The sequence below is a fragment of the Carettochelys insculpta genome, chromosome 1, assembly GCF_033958435.1.
Source record: "Carettochelys insculpta isolate YL-2023 chromosome 1, ASM3395843v1, whole genome shotgun sequence".
In the NCBI taxonomy this organism is placed as follows: Eukaryota; Metazoa; Chordata; order Testudines; family Carettochelyidae; genus Carettochelys; species Carettochelys insculpta.
The window spans coordinates 301,479,082-301,502,519 of record NC_134137.1 but is presented as its reverse complement, the minus strand read 5'-3'; the positions used below and the strand labels follow the sequence as shown (position 1 = coordinate 301,502,519).

The following is a 23,438-nucleotide window of genomic DNA, read 5'->3' as shown; positions in this document are numbered from 1 at the left end:
AAGGCTACTATTAAGTGTTACTGGAAGTTAATTTCCACAGCTCCTGATATATGTGCACTTATTGTGGGTGCAGAAGCTCAGGTTCTACAGTGACAGAATATATATTATAATGTTATGGCAACACCACTATGCATCCCAACTTACATTTAGAGGTTGACCTTTCTAAGTCCTCTAAAATCAACATGCATAGTTGGATTTTGTTGAAATTCACTGTGCCTTGAGGGTGCAGAATAGGGGTAGTTACCCATTTGAGCTAGGAGTTGTAGGGATGGAAGTGCTGAAAAAATAACTATTTCCAAAAATTTTGTAGGATGTTTGGGGTTATTTTTGCACAGAGCCAGAGATGGAGCTGTTGGTGTGATGCGGGACACAATTGTCTCAACTGGTCAGTTTTTACCTGAGGTAGTGCATGGCATCCACTAACTCTTATAGGGACCTGAATTGTAAATAATATGTACATGGGTTCACTTCTTCACTTGTGTGTGCAGCCTGGAAGGACTACAGTGTGCATATGAAAATGAAGAGAGGAGCGTGTGGGGTGGTAACCTTAAATAATGTCATATGGAATACTGAGAGCAAGGAAGAGTAGATTATATAAGAAGGTGACAAGTTTGTGCATTTTGGCAAATGCGAGGATGACGGAGTAATGGTGTGTTTATTAACAGGGCTTAGTGGGACACTGATGAAAAAGGGCAGAGTTAAGTTTTGCTTGGTAGTCTGTCATGTCTGATGGTGATGTCTTGAGCTTGCACAGGCTCATCGGGTTGTGGACTTGCATGTGGCTGAGGAGTCCAAGCCTTGAACGGCATGGGCGTTCACAGTAAGGGCAAGGGAATTGTCCTGGCTCTGTCAGTGCGGCTGCTGCTTTTGCTTTCCTTCTCTCACATGCATCAATCAAGCATATGCATCACTGCTCTTCAGAGTTGTCATACGCATGTCATACAGGAGCACACCAGCCTGTTCAGTCTTCTGCATGCTGCTCTAGCTGTGTTGGCTTTAATCCTGCATGAGCAATGTTGGCCTTCATAGTCTTTTCACCTCTTGTGAGGCCTGCCTTGGTTTCTTTTGCCCTTGAAGAGTTCACCATTGAGGAGTTGCTTAGGGATTCTTGACTCCTCCATTCTCTTGACATGCCCTGTCCAGTGAAGATGGGCTTTCAGAATCATGGCTCCAGTGCTTGTGGTTCCTGCTCTGTCAAGGACTTACAGTTTTGTGACTCTGGCCTGCCATCGAATGTGCAGTATTGACCTCAGGCTGTGTGTGGAAGTGCTCCAGCAGTTTCACGTTTGCTATATAAGGTCCAGGTTTCAAATCCATACAGGAGACTGGTCAGGACTACAGCCTTGTACACTTTCAATTTAGTGGACTGTTGGATATTGTGCTGATTCAACATTTGTGCTCTCAGATGTCCTAGTGCCTGGTTAGCCTGGCAGATCCTGGCATTGATTTCTTTGTCAAGGAAGCCATCATTGGCTATCACACTGCTAAGGTACATGAACTCGTCTACTGTTTTTAGCTCTGTTCCTTCAATAGAGATGGAAACTGGGAGAGCAGCAGATCCTGGAGCAGGTTGAAACCGTACCTTGGCCTTTCGTAGGCTGATGGTCGAATGAAAGAGGAAAGTGGTTTCATCAAACTTGTTGATGATAAGCTGGAGATCAGATTCCTTGTGTGCCATAAGTGCACAGTCATCAGCAAAAAGGGCTTCAAGGATGAGCCTCTCAAACATCTTGGTTTTAGCATTCAGATGATGAAGGTTGAAAAGTGACCCATCAAGACTGTACTTTATGTAGACTCCATGGCCCAGGTCCCTAACTGCACGCCTGAGGATGCACATGAAAAAGAGGTTGAATAACACTGGGGCCAGCACACACCCTTGCTTCATGCCATTGGATATCTGAAATGGATCTGAGGACTCACCATTCAAAAGAACAAAACCAGTTATGTCATCATGGAACTGGTGTATGAGGTTAATGAGTCTTCTCGGGCAGTTGAATTTGACAGGATAATCCACAGGGCTTCTCTGCTGACGACATCAAACACCGTGGTCAGGTCTATAAAGACAGAGTATAGATCCAAGTTCTGCTCTATGCACTTTTTCTGGACCTGACAAACAGCAAAGATCATATCAATGGTGCTGCAATGTGGGCAGAAACCACACTGTGCCTCTGGTAGGTTCTCCTCTGAGATGGCTGGTGATCAGACGGTTGAGGTGGACTCGAGCCAAGATCTTCCCAGCAGGACAGAGAATGGAGATGCCCCAATAATTTCACACTAAGCTTTGTTGCCCTTGTTCTTGAAGAACAAGATGGTTGGGGCATCCCTAAAGTCTCAAGGCATGTCGTCTTCTTCCCAGATGCTAGTCAAAATGCTGTGAAAGGCTTCAAGTGACACTGGTCCTGCTGCCTTGAAAATTTCAGCAGGGATATCATCCATCCGAGGGGCTTTGCCAGAGCTCTTCCGGCTGATTGCCTTTTTGACCTCATCCATTCTAGGAGGCAGGTCAAGACTGTCTATTGTGGGTTTCTGAGGGATCTGGCATAAGGTCAACAATGGAGGGCCTGTTGAGAAGGATGCTGAATTGCTCTCCCCACTTATTATTGATGCTGCTCTTCTCCCTCAAGAGGATCATTCCATCTGCAGACAGAACAGGTGTAGTACTTGGCTTTGAAGGTCCATATGCAGCTTTGATAGCACTGAAGAACATCTTGGAGTTCTTGGTGTCAGTATAGTATTGGACTTCATCAGCTTTTCTCTCCTACCACTCATCTTGCATTTTGTGAAGTGCAGTCTGTGCCTGACTCTGAAGGTGCTTGAAATTGTCATGGGGTGGATGGAGTGTCCAGGGAGGGGTAGCCCCTCTGGTGTGGGGGACTTGTTGTGTCTTTTTGGGGGAGGGGGGCAGTTTATGCACCTTTGGTCCCCACCTGGCACTCAGCTCTCACCTGTGGGTCCAAGAAGCTGTAGCATACTCACAGGCCACACCCCAATAAACCACTTCAACAGGTGGGCTAAACCAGGTGAGGGTAGCCAACAGGTCTGAAACCTTCGGTGAGATAGTGACTTGCCTATCCCAGCATGCAAAATTGGCTCCAGTGGACTGGATGGATGAGATCAACAGCGAGATCCAACGACCAGGAAGGCAGCTCTGCAACGCTCTGTGAAGAGCGAAGAGGATGACAAGGTGCCAAAAACAGCATGGCCATCCACTGCAGCCTACGAAGTCTCCTGCTTTGATGATTTTTTGTATCAGTGGAACTAGGCTTCTGAGGCCAAGAGAGTGGAACTGCTTTTCCATTTTAAACTTTCTCTCACCCAGGTTCTTTGTACATTCTCATCGTTCAAATCAGTCTACTTTATCCTTCTACATCTTCTGTTTTCTTCAAAGTCCTGCGGCAATGGGGGAGGGACGAAGTAACAGGTGGAGGTGACCACTGGGAGTCGTAGTTCCAAACTTGCACATAGGCGACCTGTGGACTTTGGTTGCTTGACTCTGACCCCAGGAAAACAGATGAGTTTGGCAACATCCCAAGCGCCTGAGCAGGCCTTTTTAGGATCAGCACCGCTCACCCTCAAATGAGGAAGAGGACTAGAAAAGGTTTCCCAAAAATTGCTTGTCCCAACCAAACTGGCCAGCATGCCACAGCTGGCAGTTTTACCCTCACAGTGGTCAAAACACATTGAAAAGAATGATATTTGAAGCATGGAATGTTCGTACCCTCTTGGACAGGAAGAACACTGTGAGGCCTGAGGGAAGAATGGCCCTCATAGCAAGAGAACTGTCACACTATATCATTTGACATAGCCACCCTGAGCGAGACCAGACTTATAGAGGATGGATCCATCTGCGAACTGAAAGGAGGTTATACCTTCTTCTGGAAAGGCAGGCCAGAAAACAAAGTCAGAATCCATGGAGTGGGACTTGCCATCAAGACATCACCTCTGCACCAGCTTCCTGACCGAAGGGCATCGTGGCGCTGGTAATATGAATGCCAATGGCCTTCTTCTGCTGAGCTTGTGTGCAGGAAATGACCTGATGATTACCAACACTCTCTTCAGGCAGGCTGATAAATACAACACCACATGGATGCACCCCAGATCAAAACAGTGGCACCTGATTGACAATGTTATCTGTCGCAGGTGAGACATTCATCATGTTAAGATCACCAGGGCCATGCAGGGAGCTGAGTGCTCGACTGTTCATAGATTCATCAGATCTGTCCTTATGCTGCACATCAAACCGCTGCACTGCAAGAAGCTCAGGGTTGTCAGACCCTCCTTCAACATTGGGAAGCTGCAACATACTGGTCATCATGAGCAATTTGCAGCCCGCCTTGAGGACATGCTGATGTCCCATGGACCTCCAAAAAGCAATCTTTTTTTAAAAGAAAACACTGGTCATGGATAACAGTACTCTGTAATTATAGTAGCTTTAGAAAGTGTGACAAGACGACCCTGGAAAGCTAATATTAATTAGTTAGTATTAGTTATAAGTACATTTATGAACAAACTTTCAAAGTTGTGTATGTGTCTCATATTCTACCCATTATGTTAAAATGTGCCCCTTATGGTTATTATTTATTATTTACATAGGACTGCAAATATACCTGGCACCATTTAACAGATTAATTGCATCAAATATGATAGCACTTTCGGGGCAAGTCATAACTTTTTAAAGGTGTGTGGCAAGTGTCTAGTGCCTTGTGAGCTGACCCCCAGGGACCACAGTTTGGGAACTGCTGCCTTAATAAACCTTTAAACACCAAATATCAAAACAAAATAATCACACTTAACCTGTAAATTCATAATTTTAATGTGCAGGGTGGATTTATTTGCTGAATTTGACACTGAACACACCTGCAGGTTACACTCTGCCTAGTGAGACATTTATTCATATGTATTACATGGAAAACTGTATGTCAAGGAATTCCTAAGAGGACTCCAAGTATGCCATATTCTTTAGTGCCTGTTGATCCACTCCTCTCCATGAGTGGAAATGCATGTCAGCCAGAATTTAGGCAAAACATTTCAGTCTAATAGCACAGATGAAAGGGGCTGGAAGAGCTAGAGAAAGGGAAAATAAATAGAGGGAAAGAAAAACAAATCACATTGAATAGTAACAGAGAAAATTACAATTGGAAGATCATGAAAAAGCAAATATTTATTCCTTAGCTGCTGCTGTACAACTTCAGTAGTGTCTTCCTGTTGGCAAAAATATTCTTTGCCCTAGAGATCACCTTAAAGGTATATTTATTTATTAAGGTGATTATGGAAGATGGGGGGGGGGTGTTCAGCTTTGCCATGAGATTGCCTTTTAACTTTATGCTGTGCAGTTTATAGCAAACTGAACCATTTGGAGCCATGTTTTGCTATTTTTGATCAGCATCTAAGTTACTGAAATCTTTTTAACTTCATTTGATAAATTGAAAATTTATTTTCCTTCCAGTATGACTGTGAAAAGTCTGTATTGTTGTTGGAATTGCTCCTGAGTGCATCCCCATTAGTGAATTAATTGAAAAGTAAACTGTATATAGGGGACTCAAATTTCCTTCTGTAATTAATGACTCTCATTCCATGACCACCTTGGGTCCTTTTTTCTGTTCTCCTTTGGTTCTTATACCAGACCCATCAGCCTAGTGCTTGTTTTAACTAATGACTGTTGTCATACTCTCTACATTATCATGAATCCCATTAAAATTGGTGCAGTGTGTTGAGTCTGACTACTTGTTATCAGAGTTCAGAGCAATCTCCCCCTGAAAAGAGCATTACAAACCAATCAAAATATTATAAAAGTAGCTCTTTGCCTAAATCTGTCATCTTAATATTGTAAATATCAAGAGATCAAGCTGTCTGATAGAACTTCCACAGAGTTTCTGGACCACCAAATGCCACATGAACATCTTTGCCAAGGGAAATTAAGTAGTTTGTTGTGATTCCACCCGAAATTAGGAAATGGTGAGACTGGACTGTGCCTGCTTATGTACACACGTCTCTGCATCAAATGATGGGGTGGGCTATATGTCGATCAGAATACTCACTTCACTGCCCTCTTCCCCCGGAGTATGTAAAATTGCAGCTATTTCGTCTTTTCTGGGGATGAAGGTAGTGCAGGTTTGTTGCTCCTTTTATCATTGTTGTGGCTGTGGGAAAGCTGCAGCAAACGTTGTGAGACTGATTTTGTTTTGATGATCCTCATGTTAATGGGCAGCCTCCTTTCTATTTGAATGAGTGGGGAGTTCCTCAGCTGTGTGCCAACTGATAAGAAAGCTGTGTCTCCTGCTTCTTTTGGCTCCTCATGCTTAGCATGGGGAGTACCTGTGGCCAGGAGAGTTTCAGCAGCCTTGGGAAGTCTAGTACTGCAGTGGATGTCCAGTCTTTAAATAGCTCATTCTTAGTCAACTGACATTCATGAAGGTCACAGCTAGAACTTTAAACTTGTTCTGATATTTGAGTGGAGAAATGGAGCCTTCTGATCAACCTATGACATGTAACCAAAACAAGGTTGGTGTCTGTGTGTTAATGAGAAGATGAGTGGGGAGCAGAGATAAAAAACAGGAAGAGAAATCAAGTTCAATTTAATGTGTGAGTTACCGACTCTGAAAGTTCCCCACAATCATGTTTGATTTCGTAATGAATAAAAGTATGGGCCTCTGGTGGTTTTACCCAAACTGGTTTCCTCAGTCCTAGCTATATAAAGCATGTGAAGAAACCAGTTTGGGAAAAATATATATTTCCTTTCAACCTCCACAAGGTATTTAATCACTTTACAAGAATAGAAAAAAAAATGGGTGATTTCACACCTGTCAGATTTCATTATTTTATGAATGTTAATGAAGTGACTGCCAGAGATCCATATGTGGAAAACTTTCAATTCCAAACTGAGAGTTTCAGAACTACCTTTCATTCTTCAACATAACTCAATGTCAATGAATCAGACACCTCTTTTCACTGGGCTGGGGTTGGGGGCAAAGGGAGGTTTAAAAAGGAAGACTTTTTTTTGCTGCAGAATCAATCCTTTTGCAGATTCACAATAAAAAAAAATCTAAAAAAATTAAGTAGTTTATTTCAATCTGGCCTTTGCCTGTTTTATATACCTCAACTGCTCATTGGATATGGTAGCATAATAGATGCAAAGAGATCTATTGTGTGTGTACATGAATACGTTCCTCCAAGAATAATATTCGATTCCCTCAGCTTACTGTTATTACTCTCTCCTTATGACCAGCTGCCATTATTTGTGGCTTTATCTGTCTGATTTAGACGGCAAGATCAGTAACTTGCCTTGGGTGTCTCAGTGGCACAGTATAAGCAATCATTTCTGTTTTTTAGAGAAATTATACTAGATTGTGTAAGCTGCGATTTTTGTAAGTTCATGGGGCTTGCATTCATATGTTCAGAGTGAACTTAAATGCTAAATTAGTGTTCTTGTAAGAGTGCAGTTTTGACTGCATTCATATGCACACCCGTTCTGTTCAGTCTTGCACGTGTTTTGCCATGCTAAGGCTGTGTCTATACCAGCTTCCTTCTTTGAAGAGGGCATGGTAGTCAGCCTGAGCAAATACTAATGAAGTGCTGCAAAGAATATGCAGCACCTCATTAAGCTAATTCTCCCTGTGGCAACTCTGAAGTTGCAAATTTAGAAGCTCTGGCATGCCGTGTAGCCATGGGCACTTGGAAGAACCTGCGCAACTTTGATGTGCCCTTACTCCAAAAAATTAGCCTAATGAGGTGCTGCATATTCATCGCAACACTTCATTAGTATTCTCCTCTCAGGCTGATTACCATGCCCCCTTGGGGCTGGTGTAGACAAAGCCTAAGTAGATCATGTCATATTTCTTTATTAATTTATAAGAAATGTGAAGTTTGGTAATGTGTGTTGTTGTTTTTCCCTCAGATAATAGCAATACATTGTGATGCTTCTTCCCCATAAAAAGAAAAACAAGCTCAGAAATACAATATTGATGTGGAGCAAGTGCGCTTTTAGTCCATGTCTTCTGTGGTTTTCTCTGAAATCTTAAAAAGCCTCCAGTTTGTCTTAATGAGACAGAATATTGTTTCTGAAGGACTTTACAGGTTATCGTTACAGACAGCACTCTCATTTAACAAACCTTTCATTAGCTTGAAATGTAGGCTTTCTAATTAATATATGGACTGCTTTTGTTAGATAAGACAGATAAGTTGTACTGTAATCTTTGTTAGACATTAAAATGATCACATTGCAGACATTACAGCGCAGCTTGATTTCTATAAACAAAAATCAAGTTTTGTATGAAATTCTAAAGTGCTAAGAAAATTAGATATGATTATTTCATGCTGTACAGTACTGAAAATATTGATTGGAAATCAAGAGGCATTTCTAAATAAACACGCTGAGATCTGGAAAACTTACTTTAGTGAATTTTTTAAATAATTGTAACCACAATATTAAATACTCATAACATATGTTCCTATTTATCATCATTTCATTACCACTAATAAAAGCTGTCTAAAATGTTCATCATGGTTTCCATATGTTGTACCAAAGCAGTTCCTACATAGCGACCAGGGGAAAATATCTAGACCTACCCAAATAACAAATGTCCTTTTGGGATTCTCAGACTGTCAATATGATCTACAACATATCATAGTTGTATCTTGCTCATTCATAACTTGCAAATATTTACTACAGTATGCTATAAAATCAAATGTCTATGGCATATATCTTTCACCAGCTATACCGATATATATATAAAAATATAAAAGTTTGCAAAAGAACAGAAAATCCTTCAAAAATGAACACCTATATATATATAGGTGTGTTCATTTTTGAAGGATTTTCTGTTCTTTTGCAAACAGAATATATTTCTGAAGGTTGATGAGGAAAAGAAATTAACTAAGGAAGAGTTCGCTCTGTCTGGAGAGTCATTCTATAATGCTAAGTTGTCGTCCCATATGGATGTGGTAATTGAGATAGAAGTAGACTACATGGGCTATGTCTACACTAGCCCCAAACTTCGAAATGGCCATGTAAATGGCCATTTCGAAGTTTACTAATGAAGCACTGAAGTACATATTCAGCGCCTCATTAGCATGCGGGTGGCCGCGGCACTTCAAAATTGACGCGGCTCGCTGCCGCGCGGCTCATCCCAACAGGGCTCCTTTTCGAAAGGACCCCACCTACTTCGAAGTCCCCTTATTCCTGTGAGCAGATGGGAATAAGGGGACTTCGAAGTAGGCGGGGTCCTTTCGAAAAGGAGCCCCACTGAGATGAGCCGTGCGGCGGTAAGCCATGTCAATTTTGAAGTGCTGCGGCCGCCCGCATGCTAATGAGGCACTGAATATGTATTTCAGCACTTCATTAGTAAACTTGGCCATTTCGAAGTTTGGGGCTAGTGTAGACATGGCCATGGTGTTTCCATTGTCATGCCAAGTTCAAGAAGTCTTCTCCCAGGCACAGATACAGTTGCCTTAATGAAGCTGATGCCTAAATCACCCAGCAAACTGAAAATCTTTGAGTGTGCTGGTGTATGCAAGTTCCTTCTCTCCTGCCAAGGAAATGGAAAGCTGTCCTTATGTTTTTTTAAACAGGCTGTATTTTGTGGATTTAGAAGTACGCAGCTGAGGACTTTCAAAAACGTATTAGGATCAGGCATGTATTTAAAAAGAATACTATACATATGCTGCTACTAGATATTAAGGAGCCGATTCTTCAACATCCATGAAGCCAGTGGAGTTATGACAGTTTACACCAGCGGAAGAAGTGCCCTAGACTGGGCATTTTATTTTCAGGTGTTTACGTGACTCAGTTGTTTAATTATGCTGCTCTTTGCTGCTGCCGTTTGGTTTGTTATCGTAATTTGAGACTAGAAAATGGATTGAATGGCACAAATGATGTGTTCTTCCCAAGTATGGCTTCTTGTGAGGGAGAAGGAGACTAGTTTTTTTTTAAAGCAATGTTTATTTTGTTTGTATTTATTTGCCGCTTCCAGAATGTACCTATTTATGATGCTGTTGACAAAATGTGACAAACATATTATGCTGTGAAGGGCTCTTCATCCATTAATGAAAGATTGCAGAATACTGACTGAAGTCTTCCTGCATAGCACAGTTTCTTTAATATTATGGCTGGTTGGATCCAAATCTGCATCTCCCCAGTGTTCAGGCCTGTTTTTGTTTGGATTTGGCCATCTGTATATGTTGGCCAGTGTCAGGACATTTGTGTTTGGTGCCAGGTCTCCACAAATTTTAAGCTATTTGGACCCATTTCTGTTTGACGCAGTCTTAAGAAGTTGCGGGAATTGGGACTGATATTCAAATTAGAATTGCAGGAACTAATCCCCACCCACTCTACATCCTCGCTTATTTTATTGATCCCCTTTTAGTTACTCCCATTCTCATTCCATCTCTCGAATCCATTCTCTTTTTTCACCTCCCTTCTCTAACTCTCCTTCTCCTGCACCTATCCTTCTGTAGACCATAGATTGGGCATGGCTGTTAGCAGTGGTCTACTCACACTTATGATTCATTCTCTGAAAAATATACCTCAATCACAACTTGGAATGGGATACTAATTAGAGGCACCTCAAGACTCAGGGTACATCTACACTTGCTGGGAGATCAACCTGGTCAGGGTCAATCTTCCGGGGTTTAATTTTGTTCACCTAAAGGGGACATGCAAAATTGATTTATCAGGGCTCAGCAATCGACCGCTGTACTCCTTATTATGGTAAGAAGTAAGGAAGTTAGACAGGAGAAACTCTCCCATCACCCTTTCCTTCGTGAAGACAGCCGCATAAGTCAACCCTAGATAAGTTGATTGCAGCTACGTAATCGTGGTAGCTGGAATTAGGTATCTAAGATCGACTTTCAGGGCTAGTGTAGACCTGCCCCAGTAATATATCAGGTGGTTAGCAATTGCACATGCAGTGCTTCTATAGCATAGGAAGGCAGATGGAATGTGGGAGTTTATATTTGAGACTGAGGCTATCAGTTGCATGTTGGGGTTATCTAGCAACTCTAGAATTCCATCCTGTAAATAAATCCTTGTGCCTTTCCCTGTCTCTTTGGGCGGACTCCTGTTGACTTAAGTGAGACTCCGTGTAAGAAGAAGAATCTGTGTATTCGTATCACACTTTGTAAAATCCAACCCCAGTTTAAAGCAGCATCACTGAAATGTGAGGGTCACTTCTAGATCACAGTCTAACTTTAGAAGTAACCTTTTTGGGGGCTGTCAAAAATAAAATGCCATGTTTGCAATGATTCAGTTGTACACAGTTATCATGAAAAATAATAGAAACAGAGTTGTTGACATTTTGATTGCCTTAGAAAATAGCACACTGCACTCTGGCACTGACACCAGTAATAGAAGTTCAAGTGAAAATCTTTGCTATCGCTGTAGGAGGATAAAAAGTCATGACAGCCCATTATAGCATGGTCATTGACATGATGAAGCAGCTCACCATGCTTAGTTTTCATACTTAGTGATTCATTCTACAACTAAATTTGCTTATTATCTGTTTTATCATTCAGGCTTTATCAAGCTACTCTTTGTTTTCAGCTACGAAGCTGAAACTTCTGGCTATTACCACAACATCTAACCAGAGGGGCGTAAGATAAAGTATGCACATGCAGCATCTCTGCATCTTTTCAAAGGATGAAATTCTATTTGACAGGAAGGCTTAAAAGAACTATTTAGGATGTCTTAAATGCACTTTAAAAATAAAACACCTCACTGTGCACTCGTGAAGCTAAGGAGACATTCTCCAGTCAGTCCCAGAAGCCCAATGGATTTGATTGCTCTACAAAAGCAGTGATGTCATCAGCTTTGACTTGGCCATGCTAATTGCAACATTTGGCAAACAATTCTGATGTCATTTTTAAATATAAAGAACATAATTATGCTGCCAAAATTCATTATAGGCAGGAGCAACATGGAAGAAGCAAGGGGAAAAAAAGCAGGAGTACTAGCAACTGCTTCCTGATGATCTTTAAAATAGTTCAGTCAGTGCAGATGTAGCTTGAACTAGACCAGTGAATCTCCTGAAGTGCACATTAGGATATTTGGTTTAAACAAGGCATTTAATTTGCAGCTCTGAAGTTATGCCATCTCCAGCTGCATTGTGATTAGCTCAGTGACTTTTCTGTTTAAAAAAAAAAAAGAAAAAAAAAGAGAGAGAGCCAGTACTCAGCTGGCTCCCCACTCCCTCCTGCCAGCCAATGCCATGGCTGGGGCTGCCAAGGTGCCAGTACTAAGTACTGTCAGGTACTAGCACAAAAAAAAGCAGTGCATTAGCTAAAGAGTATCAGCCATGGACAGAGATTTCATGGAGAAAGCAAATTAGTTGTTCTAGTTTTCACTATGTGCCTCCAAACTGTTGAGTAGTGCTGTTGTCTATTTCACTCGGAAGTGGCGATGGTAGACGAAGTAATTGCATATATATATATATTTATATTTTTGTAAAAGGTTTTTTAAATTTTATAACTACATGAGCTACCTACTTCTATTTGGAATGAAGGATTTGTGTATGGAGTGAACACAAATTGACAAACAAAAAATCTAGGCCCCCAGTTGTGTAATTGCTAATGTGTATATATAGGGCCAAAATCTGCTCTGGGCTACAGACATGTAAATATGAAGCAAATCCATAGAAATCACTGGAAACATTTTGGATTTCTGTAGTATATTTCAGGGAAGTTTAGTTTATAGTGCTGGTTTTGCATACCACGAAACATTCTACCCTTAATATGATATTGTGGAGGAGGCTTGGAAGAATTGTCACCAACATAAACAAAACCCAGTGCTTTGGGCAGCAAAGCACATGATTTTTATTTTACTATTTATTGGTTACTATCCAACAAGCTAAAGGAAAAAAATGCCCTGGAAGAAGAAACACTAGTAAGGAGGATCATTTCCAACAGACCCTAAAGATGTCATTAATAACTCTGATAGAACTGCCAGTCAGCTTCTTTGATATAAAGCATCTGTCTCGTAAAGGAAATGAAGGAAGGCTTCTTTCTCCTCTCAAGTCTCTGAATTAGTAAATAGTGTCATTTGTTATACAGTGCAACAAGCTCTGTTATTGGAGTGGTAGCTGCCAACTACCTTGTTAATGTGTTGAAAAGTTTCAACAGCTGTCTATAATAAAAGAGAAGCTAGATGAGGAAAAAAAACCTATAGTGATTAATCCTGGTTCACTGTCCCCAGTGCATCAGTCACAGCTGGAGGGGCGAGATGACACTATGGTATAATCAGTCACCTAGAATCCCTTTGTTTGTTCTCATAGACCACTGGTGCTTCGATATTGCAGAGATTGATGCCCTATAAATCCAGTAGGCTGGTACTTGGTATTCAGTCTCTTTTCAGAAACCTGAGGTTGTTCTCCTTTATAATATTAGAGTAGTTGGCACGATTTTTTAGCCCCATCTGAATGATTTCATACCTATTTTACATTGACAACTGTGTTTATTTACTCCGAATATTAAGAGACTAAACCTTTTTGCTCATTTGCTGGAATTTCAGGGAGATGAAAGAAGGCAAAATCAGTAATTACACTTTTTTAGTCTGGTATAGCAGAAAATGTTTGCCAAATTAAAAGGCAAGCAGCTGAAGGAGGGTTTGCTCATCTATGTATGGAAACAAAACTTTTAAACTGAAAGCTCTCTTTTTTTGCCGCACACATACATTGAATTAAAAAATTGTGGAGGAGAAAGTGGAGAGCAATACTAGGAAGAAAAGTCTACTTCCCAGATACTCTGTTGATGGATGCTTTACAGTGAAATACAGGGAGTAGTGTGTTTGGACTGAGAAGGCAATGTATGTCACAAGATTTTCTCTGATATCTTTTCTGTCAGCTGGATTATGTGGAAATCAAGCAGGTTTCTGGATTGCTGACCCATATCTGTTGTCTTCTATGCCTGCTTCCTCTATCTTTAAGCACACTTTCTAACATATCAATTTATAAGACACATACTGCCTTGACACAGCAGCTCAGCTGACATCTTAAAAACAAAACGTCAGCCATTAGGAAGAGATTTTAAAGCCAGATCCTGTAACTGGATCCTTGCAGACCGACCCTTGCATATGCTTGAAGTCCAGATGAAGGTAATAGATGCCACATAGGCATAAGGCTTTGCCCACATGTATCAAGGGCCTTTTCATTGTAGAACAATTCTTTAAAAGAAAGATAGAAAGAAATGTACAGAGAGCATGTGTTTGACAGATTTCACCTATTCACAATGGCCACATCTACACTACAAAATAATTTCGAAGTTGTTTACTTTGAAGCAGAGCATCTACACACTAAAAGCACCCTCCCTTGCTTCAAAGTAGGCTCCCCACTACAGCGAAGTAAAGTGTCTACACACAATAGCCCCTACTTCGAAGTAGGACCAATATTTAGGAAATGATCTACGAATAGAGGTATTTTTTTCCTGTAGGCTCAGGAGGAGAAACTATGGTTGGCCTAACAAGACACAAGTCCATGTAAGGTGATGCGAGGACCCACTGAAGGCATCCTGGGCTGGCATGGTGCGTCCGGTATAGGGCCACCTGAGCCACAGGCGCAGTGGGTATGCAGCGTCAGCAATGATTAAGGGGGACATACATGCCCTCCTGCAGGTGGCATGCCAGCCACAAATTCTGGAACACAAGGGCGTCATGGGCCCTGCCTGGGCCCCCCATGCACATGTCCAGGAAATGGCCCCTTGCATCCACCAAAGCCTCGAATACCACTGAGTGGTACCTCTGCCTGTTAACATAGGCACCCCTGCTGTGGTCTGGAGCCCGGATTGCCATGTGCATCCCATCCAGGGCTCCAAAACAACTGGGGAAGCCCAGGTCCACAAACCCAGTGAGGGAGGTGGCCAGGTCCCCCAGGGTGATGACGCTTTGCAGGATCACCAAGCTGATGGTTTGGATGACCTGTGGGGAAGGAAGACACATCCATGAATGCCAGACCGGGAGGCCCCCCCTTCCTCCCGCCCCCTCCCCACCAGGGTCCCCCTTCTTGCCCAGCAGCCCCCTCCCCAGGGTTGATCTGTGGTGGGGGTCTGACTTACCTCAATCAGCACCGCTCCGATGGTGGTCTTGCTGGCTCTGAATTGGTGGCCAATGGACAGGTGGCTGTGGGGGGCTGGCCAGCCTCCATAGTGCAGTGGCCATCCTCTTTTGCACCAGGAGTGCTGGCCGCATCTGGATGTCTCGGTGCTGGAGGACTGGGGTGAGTCAGTGGCAGACGTCCTCAAATGTCTGGTGGTGGGTCATCCTGAATTTTCTCAGCCACCGCTCGTTGTCCCAGTCCTCCAGCACCAGCCAGTCCGCCAGCTCGGTGCCCCTAGTGCCAGATCAGAGGAGCCTGGGGGAAGGGCAGCAGGATCGTTGCCAGGGCCTGGAGTCTGGGTCCCATGCGGGCATAGCTGGAAAAGCAGTGCAACCAGCATAGCCAGCAGGTTGGCCAGGGTAGAGAGGAGCTCCTCCTTGGGGAGGGTGTGGGCAGGCACGTTCTCCAGCTCTTCTCCCCAGCACATGCTTTTCTGCTGTGTGCAACCTGGTAGCCATGAGCACGTGCAGGGTGGGGTGTTGGGAGGGGCCCTTCACGAGGTTGTCTGGTTGCGAGCCTGAAAGGGCTTGTCAGCCATACAACCACATGCCAGCATCATTTCCTGGCCCCTTACTTTGCATGGCTACATTAGTAACATGGGCCTATACTTCTAACTTTAAATACAGGAATGATACATGCATACAAATGGAAGAATCATGTTCAGTAGATTACAAGCTTTCCAGTGATATCTTACGTAAAACATATTCCAGTTATGTCATGTTTATTTTCATCAACACATTGGCTATGTCTACACTGGCACCCCTCTTTCAAAAGCAGGGTGGTAATGAGGTGCTGCAATGAATATGCAGCACCTTATAAGCACAATGGCAGCCACAGCACTTTGAAAGTGACACTTTCGATCCCGTGTGGCTTACCTACACAGGGTCCTTTTTGAAAGCACTGTGCACACTGCACACCAAATAGGAATAAGGGGATTTCGAAATGTGCGAGATCCTTTTGAAAAGGACCCCGTGTAGATGAGCCACGCACGATCAAAAGCAGCATTTTTGAAGTGCTGTGGCTGCCATTATGCTAATGAGGTGCTGCATAGTCAGTGCAACACCTCATTAGCATATCCCAAAGTGTCTCATTACCATTCCCCTTTAGAAAGGGGGGTGCTAGTGTACACACAGCCATTTTTGTAAAGCATAAGGAATAACATTCACTTATTAAGATTTTATTATAGAGGTATTAATTTTAATATAATTGATTCTGTAGACTGGTGGAGTATGGGGTAATAATGAGAATATTGATATATATTGTACATAGACAAGGTGGCTTCAGGAGCTCAAATACCAGTTTACTTTCTCCAAATTGATTATGAATGGAGAGAAGCTGTAATAGTTGACGATGCTTCACGAATAGCAGAATTTTTGTGCTACGGTTATTTTTTTCATATAACCCTGGAGAAGTGATTGGGAGGGGGGATAACTTGTAACGTTTGAGAAATAAAAAACAAGCCAGAAGTAGTTAGGTTAGCATTGTGATGTTTTCATTGTTTTGCTAAATTTTGAACACATTGAAATCTAATGACTCTGAAAGATTGGCTGATACTTCAGTATTACTGGGATTATTATCTTAATAGATGACAGCAAGTGTAGAGTATAGTGCACACAATATAGTATGCATTTCAAAGAATAGTCTACTACTTTAAGTTTCCCAGTGCTAACGTTGTATTAGACAGGCAAAGTGATTTAATTTAAATCTTTTTGGGAGATGGGAAGATGTTTAAACAGCAGGTGGAAAATTTTAAATGATAGGAACTTTGGTGAACCTGAATAGTTGTTTTGGAGGCTTGTAAAACCTAATCCCAGTGCCCTCTAAATATCACAGCATCCTAGGAGGAGTTGTCCCCCAGGACTGCATCTGCACTAGCAAGTTCTTTTGGAAATCCAGGCTCTTTTTCGAAAGAACACACAGAGCATCCACACACAAAATGTGCTCTTTCGATCTGAAATCGAAAGAATGCATCTCTTCTTCTGGAAGCCCTTTTCTGCTCCTGGATCAGGAAGAGTTCCTCCTTTTGAAAGCTTCTTTCAAAAAAAAAAAAAAGCACGTGTAGACACTCCACGGGCCCTTTTTTTCAAAAGAGCAGTCTGCATAACACTGGATTTTTCAGTCCGTGGCCCGTTTTTACTAGAGAGCAGGGGCTGTGTGAATGCTGTCCATTGAAAGAGCATATTGATTTTTTGATCCATTTGTGTATGGATATGATCTTTTGAAAGAAGTGTTTTTGGAAGAGATCTTCTGGAAGAATTTCTTTCGAAAGGTCACTGTAGTGTAGACATAGCTTGGGAGAGCTTTCCTAGTGTGTAGCAAGTAGGAGAGAGAGAGAGAGAGAGAGACAGCTTTTTCTTCTGTCTCCTGCCTTCTTTAGAGAGACAGGATACATGGGGTAATATCTTTCTAGACCAACTTTTGTTGGCAAAAGAGACAAGATTTTGAGCTGCACTGAGCTAGTCCTCATCTCCTTGAGTATCCTGAGGGCAGCAGCTACCACTGCACTGCTATCTCTCTTATTATTTCTGATGTTTGTCTTATTAAAAAGCATCTAGTACAGTGCTTGTCAACCTGTTTACCACTGTCAGCCACATGCAGCTAGCTCTCTATGCCTTGTGTGAGCCACAATCAATACATATATATGGTGCTTTCTTGGTGCTGGTACTTGCTGGTAGTGAGTATCAGCACCTCAGCAGCCCCAGACATGGCATTGCAGGATGGGGCGGGGGTGAAGGGTGCTAGGTGAGTACCAGCACTTCTTTTTTGCCCTACGTGGCCCTGAGACTATCATGTGGCCTGAAACTGTGTGCCGATTGGGCTGCAAGTGACCATGGACCACAGATTTTGAACCACTGCTACAGCATGTTTAAATAATGTGCCTACAAGCAACAGCTTGAAAACTGGGTTTCCAGTTAGTTACACATTTTTGAGGGCTGATTGGAAGTGCTGACGACTGGTGTCCTGAATCACTTGATCCTCAGCTGCAGCTGAGAGGGTGCTTCCTACCAAAGTTAAATGGACAGCAGTGTGGCCAGGTGGCTCAGACAAGCCACCCAAGCATGAGTCCTTCTAGATTAGGTACTTGGACAGCCAGTCCAAGCAACTGCGTGTGCCACCATGGCCATGCTACTATTTTTAACATGCCAGCTCAAGCAGAGCTAGTGCTTCTTTGTACCCTTCTGGAAAGCACCCATGCAGCTGCTTGTAGATGTAACCTTAGCGACAAAATGTCGGCATCTTTGATCCCATCTGTATAATATGGGAAGCAGGCATCCCTGAGGGAAATCCAAAAAGGTGGGCAATCGGAACAATTCATGTCGACCTTTTTCTAGTATCTGGTTTTCATTATAAAATCAAGAGCCCCACCAGGGCCCAGGGATACCTCCTGTTAGGCTCACCTAAGAGTGTGTGGCTGCTGGTAGTTTTGGGGCGGTTCTCTGATGGGGAGATGCCAGACATGTTTCCCCCCCCCATGCCATAGATACCCTTGATAGATTTGGGACATAAAGGTGTGAGGTGCTCTGCAGATTAAAAACTCATGTCACTTCAGCACCAGATATCTTATCTTCCTTTCACAATACTCTTTTTGTTCTGAGCGATTTTGGGTAATTTTTAGCATGTAAATGACTTTTTATCTCATAATTACATAATGTGAGGGGGTTTAAAAAATTAAAACAAGAACTTGAACATGGCTTAGCAAAATAAGGTATGAAAAATTTCCAATAATAGGGTAAAGGGCTTGTTAATGTATTGTTTTATGAATTCTTGACATCTTTGTTGTAATTATAGCATAGCCGCAGTTTCTGCCAGCAGTAATTTTAAGAAATTCATGAAGAAAGCTATCAATGTGTGGTATAACATTGAGTTTATATGAAGACGACGCTGAAATGGGGATCCTTGAAATTTGTTTGTCTTCAGAATGTGAAGATTTTCATTAAAAGAAAGAAAGAGGACCAGGAGTTCCAATGTGTTAGCTATTCCCACTGTTTATAAACTCTTTATTGTCATTGGATCAAATTAAAATTAAATTCCACTCTTCAGTCTTTTCATTTTCTCTTGGAAACTATGGGATGCTGATGTTACCACATGTAAAGCTTTTATGAGGTCTGTGTTTTCTCATTAAGGAAAGAAGTCTATGCATGCAGACACCAGAGCCTGTCCTGCTTAAAGCACAAAGTACACAGTTAGCAGCTGTTCAGAAACTTTTTCTTGTTATCTCTATTTGTTCAAATTGCTAAATTGCTTCCATAAAATGCCTGAAAACATAAGGGAATAATTTATTTAAGTGGATCAAGACTGTCTGAAAAGAAAAACTGAAAATATAGTCAGTATTTTCCGTTCCCTTCTCTTCTTCCAGTATCCGGCTGCCCTGATGAATCTTGGAGCTATTCTTCATCTCAATGGTAAACTCAGAGATGCTGAAGCAAACTACCTCCGTGCTCTCCAGTTTAAGCCAGATGATGTCATCACACAATCAAATCTTCGCAAACTGTGGAATATCATGGAAAAACAAGGTTTAAAGACGTCTAAAACATGACAGAAACATAGAACTTCCTTTTCTTTAAATTGACTCTAATCCAAAACAAACCTTCCAGGAAGTTATCTGATCAAAGCTCTCATTGGACTTGACTGCCAAGGTCAGGGGGTCTTAATTGCTGCTGGGAGAACCTATTTTGATTTTTGACATGACTTTTTTTTTTGTTTGTTTTGGTCAGAAAAATAAAGGGAGATTCTTTGGGAGCTTCATGAAGGGTTTAAGTATTACCCCCCACAAAAATAAAATAAAAAATAAACCCGTAGCACTTAAAGGAGGATATTTTGTCATATTTAACAAGTTATCACAGTTAATTCCATATTGTGAGTTCTTGAAAATTACACTGTCCTGAAAACAGTAAGGGAGAACTGTATAGCATACACCCAGCCATATGGGAGTAAAAAAGATAATAGCTTAAAGTATTTGCTGACTGTAACTCATTAAAATGTATACAGTACTAAATCCAATGTGTTTGCAGTTTGTCTGAATGCTGCTGTATCACTCTTTAGGATCATTTGCTTATCAATTTCAAACTGATTTTTTTTAAAGACCTGCCACTTGTGGTTAGGTGACAGTATTCACAATTTTTTACTGATAAATCTACATTTTGTTTCAGACTGTTAACAGTTTTGATGTAGTTTACATCAGATATTCAGTTGAGCATGATTTGCTTTGCCTGTCCAAGATGGAATAAGCAAGGGGAAGCTCAGTTTGTGACATTGGATCAATATAAAACAATCTGGAACCTATCCACTAGTGTCATGAATTGTCTTGTTTACACAGAAAACAGAAGTTTGCCCTGATATCAGATAAATGTGGAGAGGCTGTAATGTTAAAGAAAAAGTTCTCTTTGGCCTTAGAGAGCACAGTGCTTTACTCTTTTCACATTACTTGCAGATAAGTCCAGCTTTGGCTTGGACATCTAGATGCCGTACAGCTTCCATTCTTTTTTTGCAAGAATTCAACCAGAGTGAGTTTCAGGGATGGTCTAGAAAATGCTTGGTCCTGCCATGAGGGCAGGGGGCTGGACTCGATGGCCTCTCGAGGTCCCTTCCAGTCCTACTCTTCTATGATTCTATGGATGTGTTAATAGTTGGAAAGGCTACAAATTTAGCTGATCAGATTTTTTTATGGTGTTTGTCGTCGTGTGCTGCCCAGGGCAGCAAGTAGCTAGAGGGACTGTCTATAGCAGGTAGCAAAGAATCTGAAAGACATTGTAGATCAAGAGGAGTGTGTAGCAATGGTTGCCAATTTTTGAGAGTATTTTTGATAATGGTGTTCTTTTTAATGTTATTGTCTTCTTGGATTCTAACCAAATATTAGGAATTCATTCTGGTTTGTGACATGCACAGTTATTGCAAAGTCGTTACGTTTCTAAAGTTTTTCTATTTTTATTTGGGCTAGTAACTGTTTTATTCTTCATAACAAAGTCATAATTTATTTTAAATTGTAGCAAATTAAAGCTTTAGTCTTTGTTTTCCCAAGCCATTTGCTAACTGCTTTCTTTTATTGGAAGAAGTACTATAATTTATAAGAAAATGTAATGTTTCATTTAATGACCTGTTGGTATCTGCTTCAATGTTCATTTCATGAGTGGTAACTATAAAATTAAGTGATGGAGCACCTTAACTGAAACAAGTTACTTCAGGATCTGTTAAAACCCTTTATAATGAAAAGTCTAGCCCCCCCACTTTTTTTTTTTTTTTAAAGCATAGCACACCATTCCATTGCTGTATACTTCTGGGAGAATAGTTTGCTGTATGGTATTAATTTATTTATTTATTACTCAACTACAGCAACCTTTTCTTTCATTAAGCCAGTAGTCTGCAACTATTGCTGTCTTCTTCATTTGGCTTTTGCTGCATTTTTATGTGAGTAGCATGTGTACTTAAAGGGAAATGCAACACCTACATCTATGATACATTCTCCCCATAAACACTACAATTTTAGATCTGTATTAAAGGATATTGAGGACTAGTTATTTCAAAGAAAATATAGTTACAAATTGTAATAGCGTTTTGTCTTTTTGTTTGCAGTTAGCAATGCTATGTTTTAATGGCTAGGTTCACAATGGCAATGCCAAAAGGGCTGCTTTTTCCTTCTTCTTTTTTTTAAGAACGTATCAGACCTTTTTTGGATAATGATATGGCTGTGGAAACAGGATGGAGCGATCAACAGTTGAATTTCAACATTGTCATCATCGCCCATTGAAGCCAATTATAAAAATAAAATGGTATTTGGAACTGATTCTCCACCTTTCACTGTGTTTCCAAAAAATTATAAACAGTTAGATATTAAGCTATGACTGAATTCAATATGTAACTGTGGTATCCTGCAGGTTTATTTATTTCAAATCATCAGACTTTGGTAATCATAACTTTTCAGTACATTCTTTGTCTCTCCCTTTCAGCATGTGTTCATTCTTGTTTAGTAGTTATTCATGGCACAACAGAGTGACACTCAAAGGGGATATATTTTCATGGTAGTTTTGATAACTGTCTGGTTAAAAAAATCAAGAAAAGAAAGAAAAAAAGGATTAATGAAAGTTTAAGACGAACGTCCCTGAACATATTTCAATATAGGACTTTCTGCTTTTGGAATCATTTTAAAACCTATTTAAAATATATATCTCTGCTCAGGGATTTATGGTGGGTTATTGCAGACAGTGCTAAAAAATAAGAGCACAAGGCAAGTTTACTAAATTAAATTTTTATTTTTTGAAAACTGTTATTTGTATAAATTATCGAGATTTGTAGGCTTTCCTTTTTGTAGAAATAATTGTTTATGTGCCAGATAAGAGTATTTCCATTTTCTTTTCAATAATAAAGCATTGATAACAAATACAAGTTGTACAAGCCTCAGTCTGTTGCTATAATATAATTTAACTAATATGATAACTGTATTTTATAGACTATATTGACTGTATGCTTTTTGATACAAAACTGGGTAGCAACATCATAAGCTGTGCAATCTAGTCATTCTACTGCACTGTCCTGGCTTTTTCAAAGACATTCAAATGTCATATATGGCACAGTTGCTGACTGCATAATTGTCCATATGCAGCCAAATGCTGGTCTCAGCATATGGCCATATGCTCAGGTTGGGAAGGCAGCCACTAATATCTTCCGTGTCATGGTTTCACCACATTGCAGCTGCTGCTCAAGACTGCAACAGGTCCTAAGTTGCTGGTGCTGCTACCCTACTTGGGACTTGAGACTTTGTCAGTGGAATCAGTGGAAATATTACATCAAGTGTGCCAAAAAACTTTTCAACCGGGCAGTCCTTGCTGAGCTGGGCTCCTTAGTGCAGTGGTTACCAGCTTTCCCACATGACATGACAGAAACATAGAGGAACTTCTTTTTCTTTAAATTGACTCTAATCCAGAACAAACCTTCCAGGAAGTTATCTGATCAAAGCTCTCATTGGACTTGACAGCCAAGGTCAGGGGGGTCTTAATTGCTGCTGGGAGAACCTATTTTGATTTTTGACATGACTTTTTTTTTTGTTTGTTTTGGTCAGAAAAATAAAGGGAGATTCTTTAGGAGCTTCAGGAAGGGTTTAAGTATTACCCCTACAAGTATAAAATAAACCCATGGCACCCCCAAGGAGGATATTTTGTCATATTTAACAAGTTATCACAGTTAATTCCATATTGCGAGTTCTTGAAAATTACACTGTCCTGAAAACAGTAAGGGAGAACTGTATAGCATACACCCAGCCATATGGGAGTAAAAAAATAATAGCTTAAAGTGAATCTGCACCATGCGGGGTCTTTTGAACCAATTGCTGGATAAGGGCAGGAGTTGCTCCACAGTCTGGAAAGCATT

The 23,438-nt window shown here is 41.1% G+C and overlaps 1 protein-coding gene across 2 annotated transcripts in view; it reads left to right on the top strand.

Moving 5' to 3' along the window:
* Positions 1-22,425, top strand: part of TMTC2 (transmembrane O-mannosyltransferase targeting cadherins 2) — a 383,570-nt gene extending 361,145 nt beyond the window's left edge. For both annotated transcript variants that reach the window (XM_075012210.1, XM_075012200.1), the window contains one exon: positions 19,435-22,425. In XM_075012210.1, coding sequence (XP_074868311.1) covers positions 19,435-19,614 — 180 coding nt within the window. In that variant the 3' untranslated portion in view covers positions 19,615-22,425. The remainder of the gene's footprint in view (positions 1-19,434) is intronic.
* Positions 22,426-23,438: the final 1,013 nt, after the last annotated feature.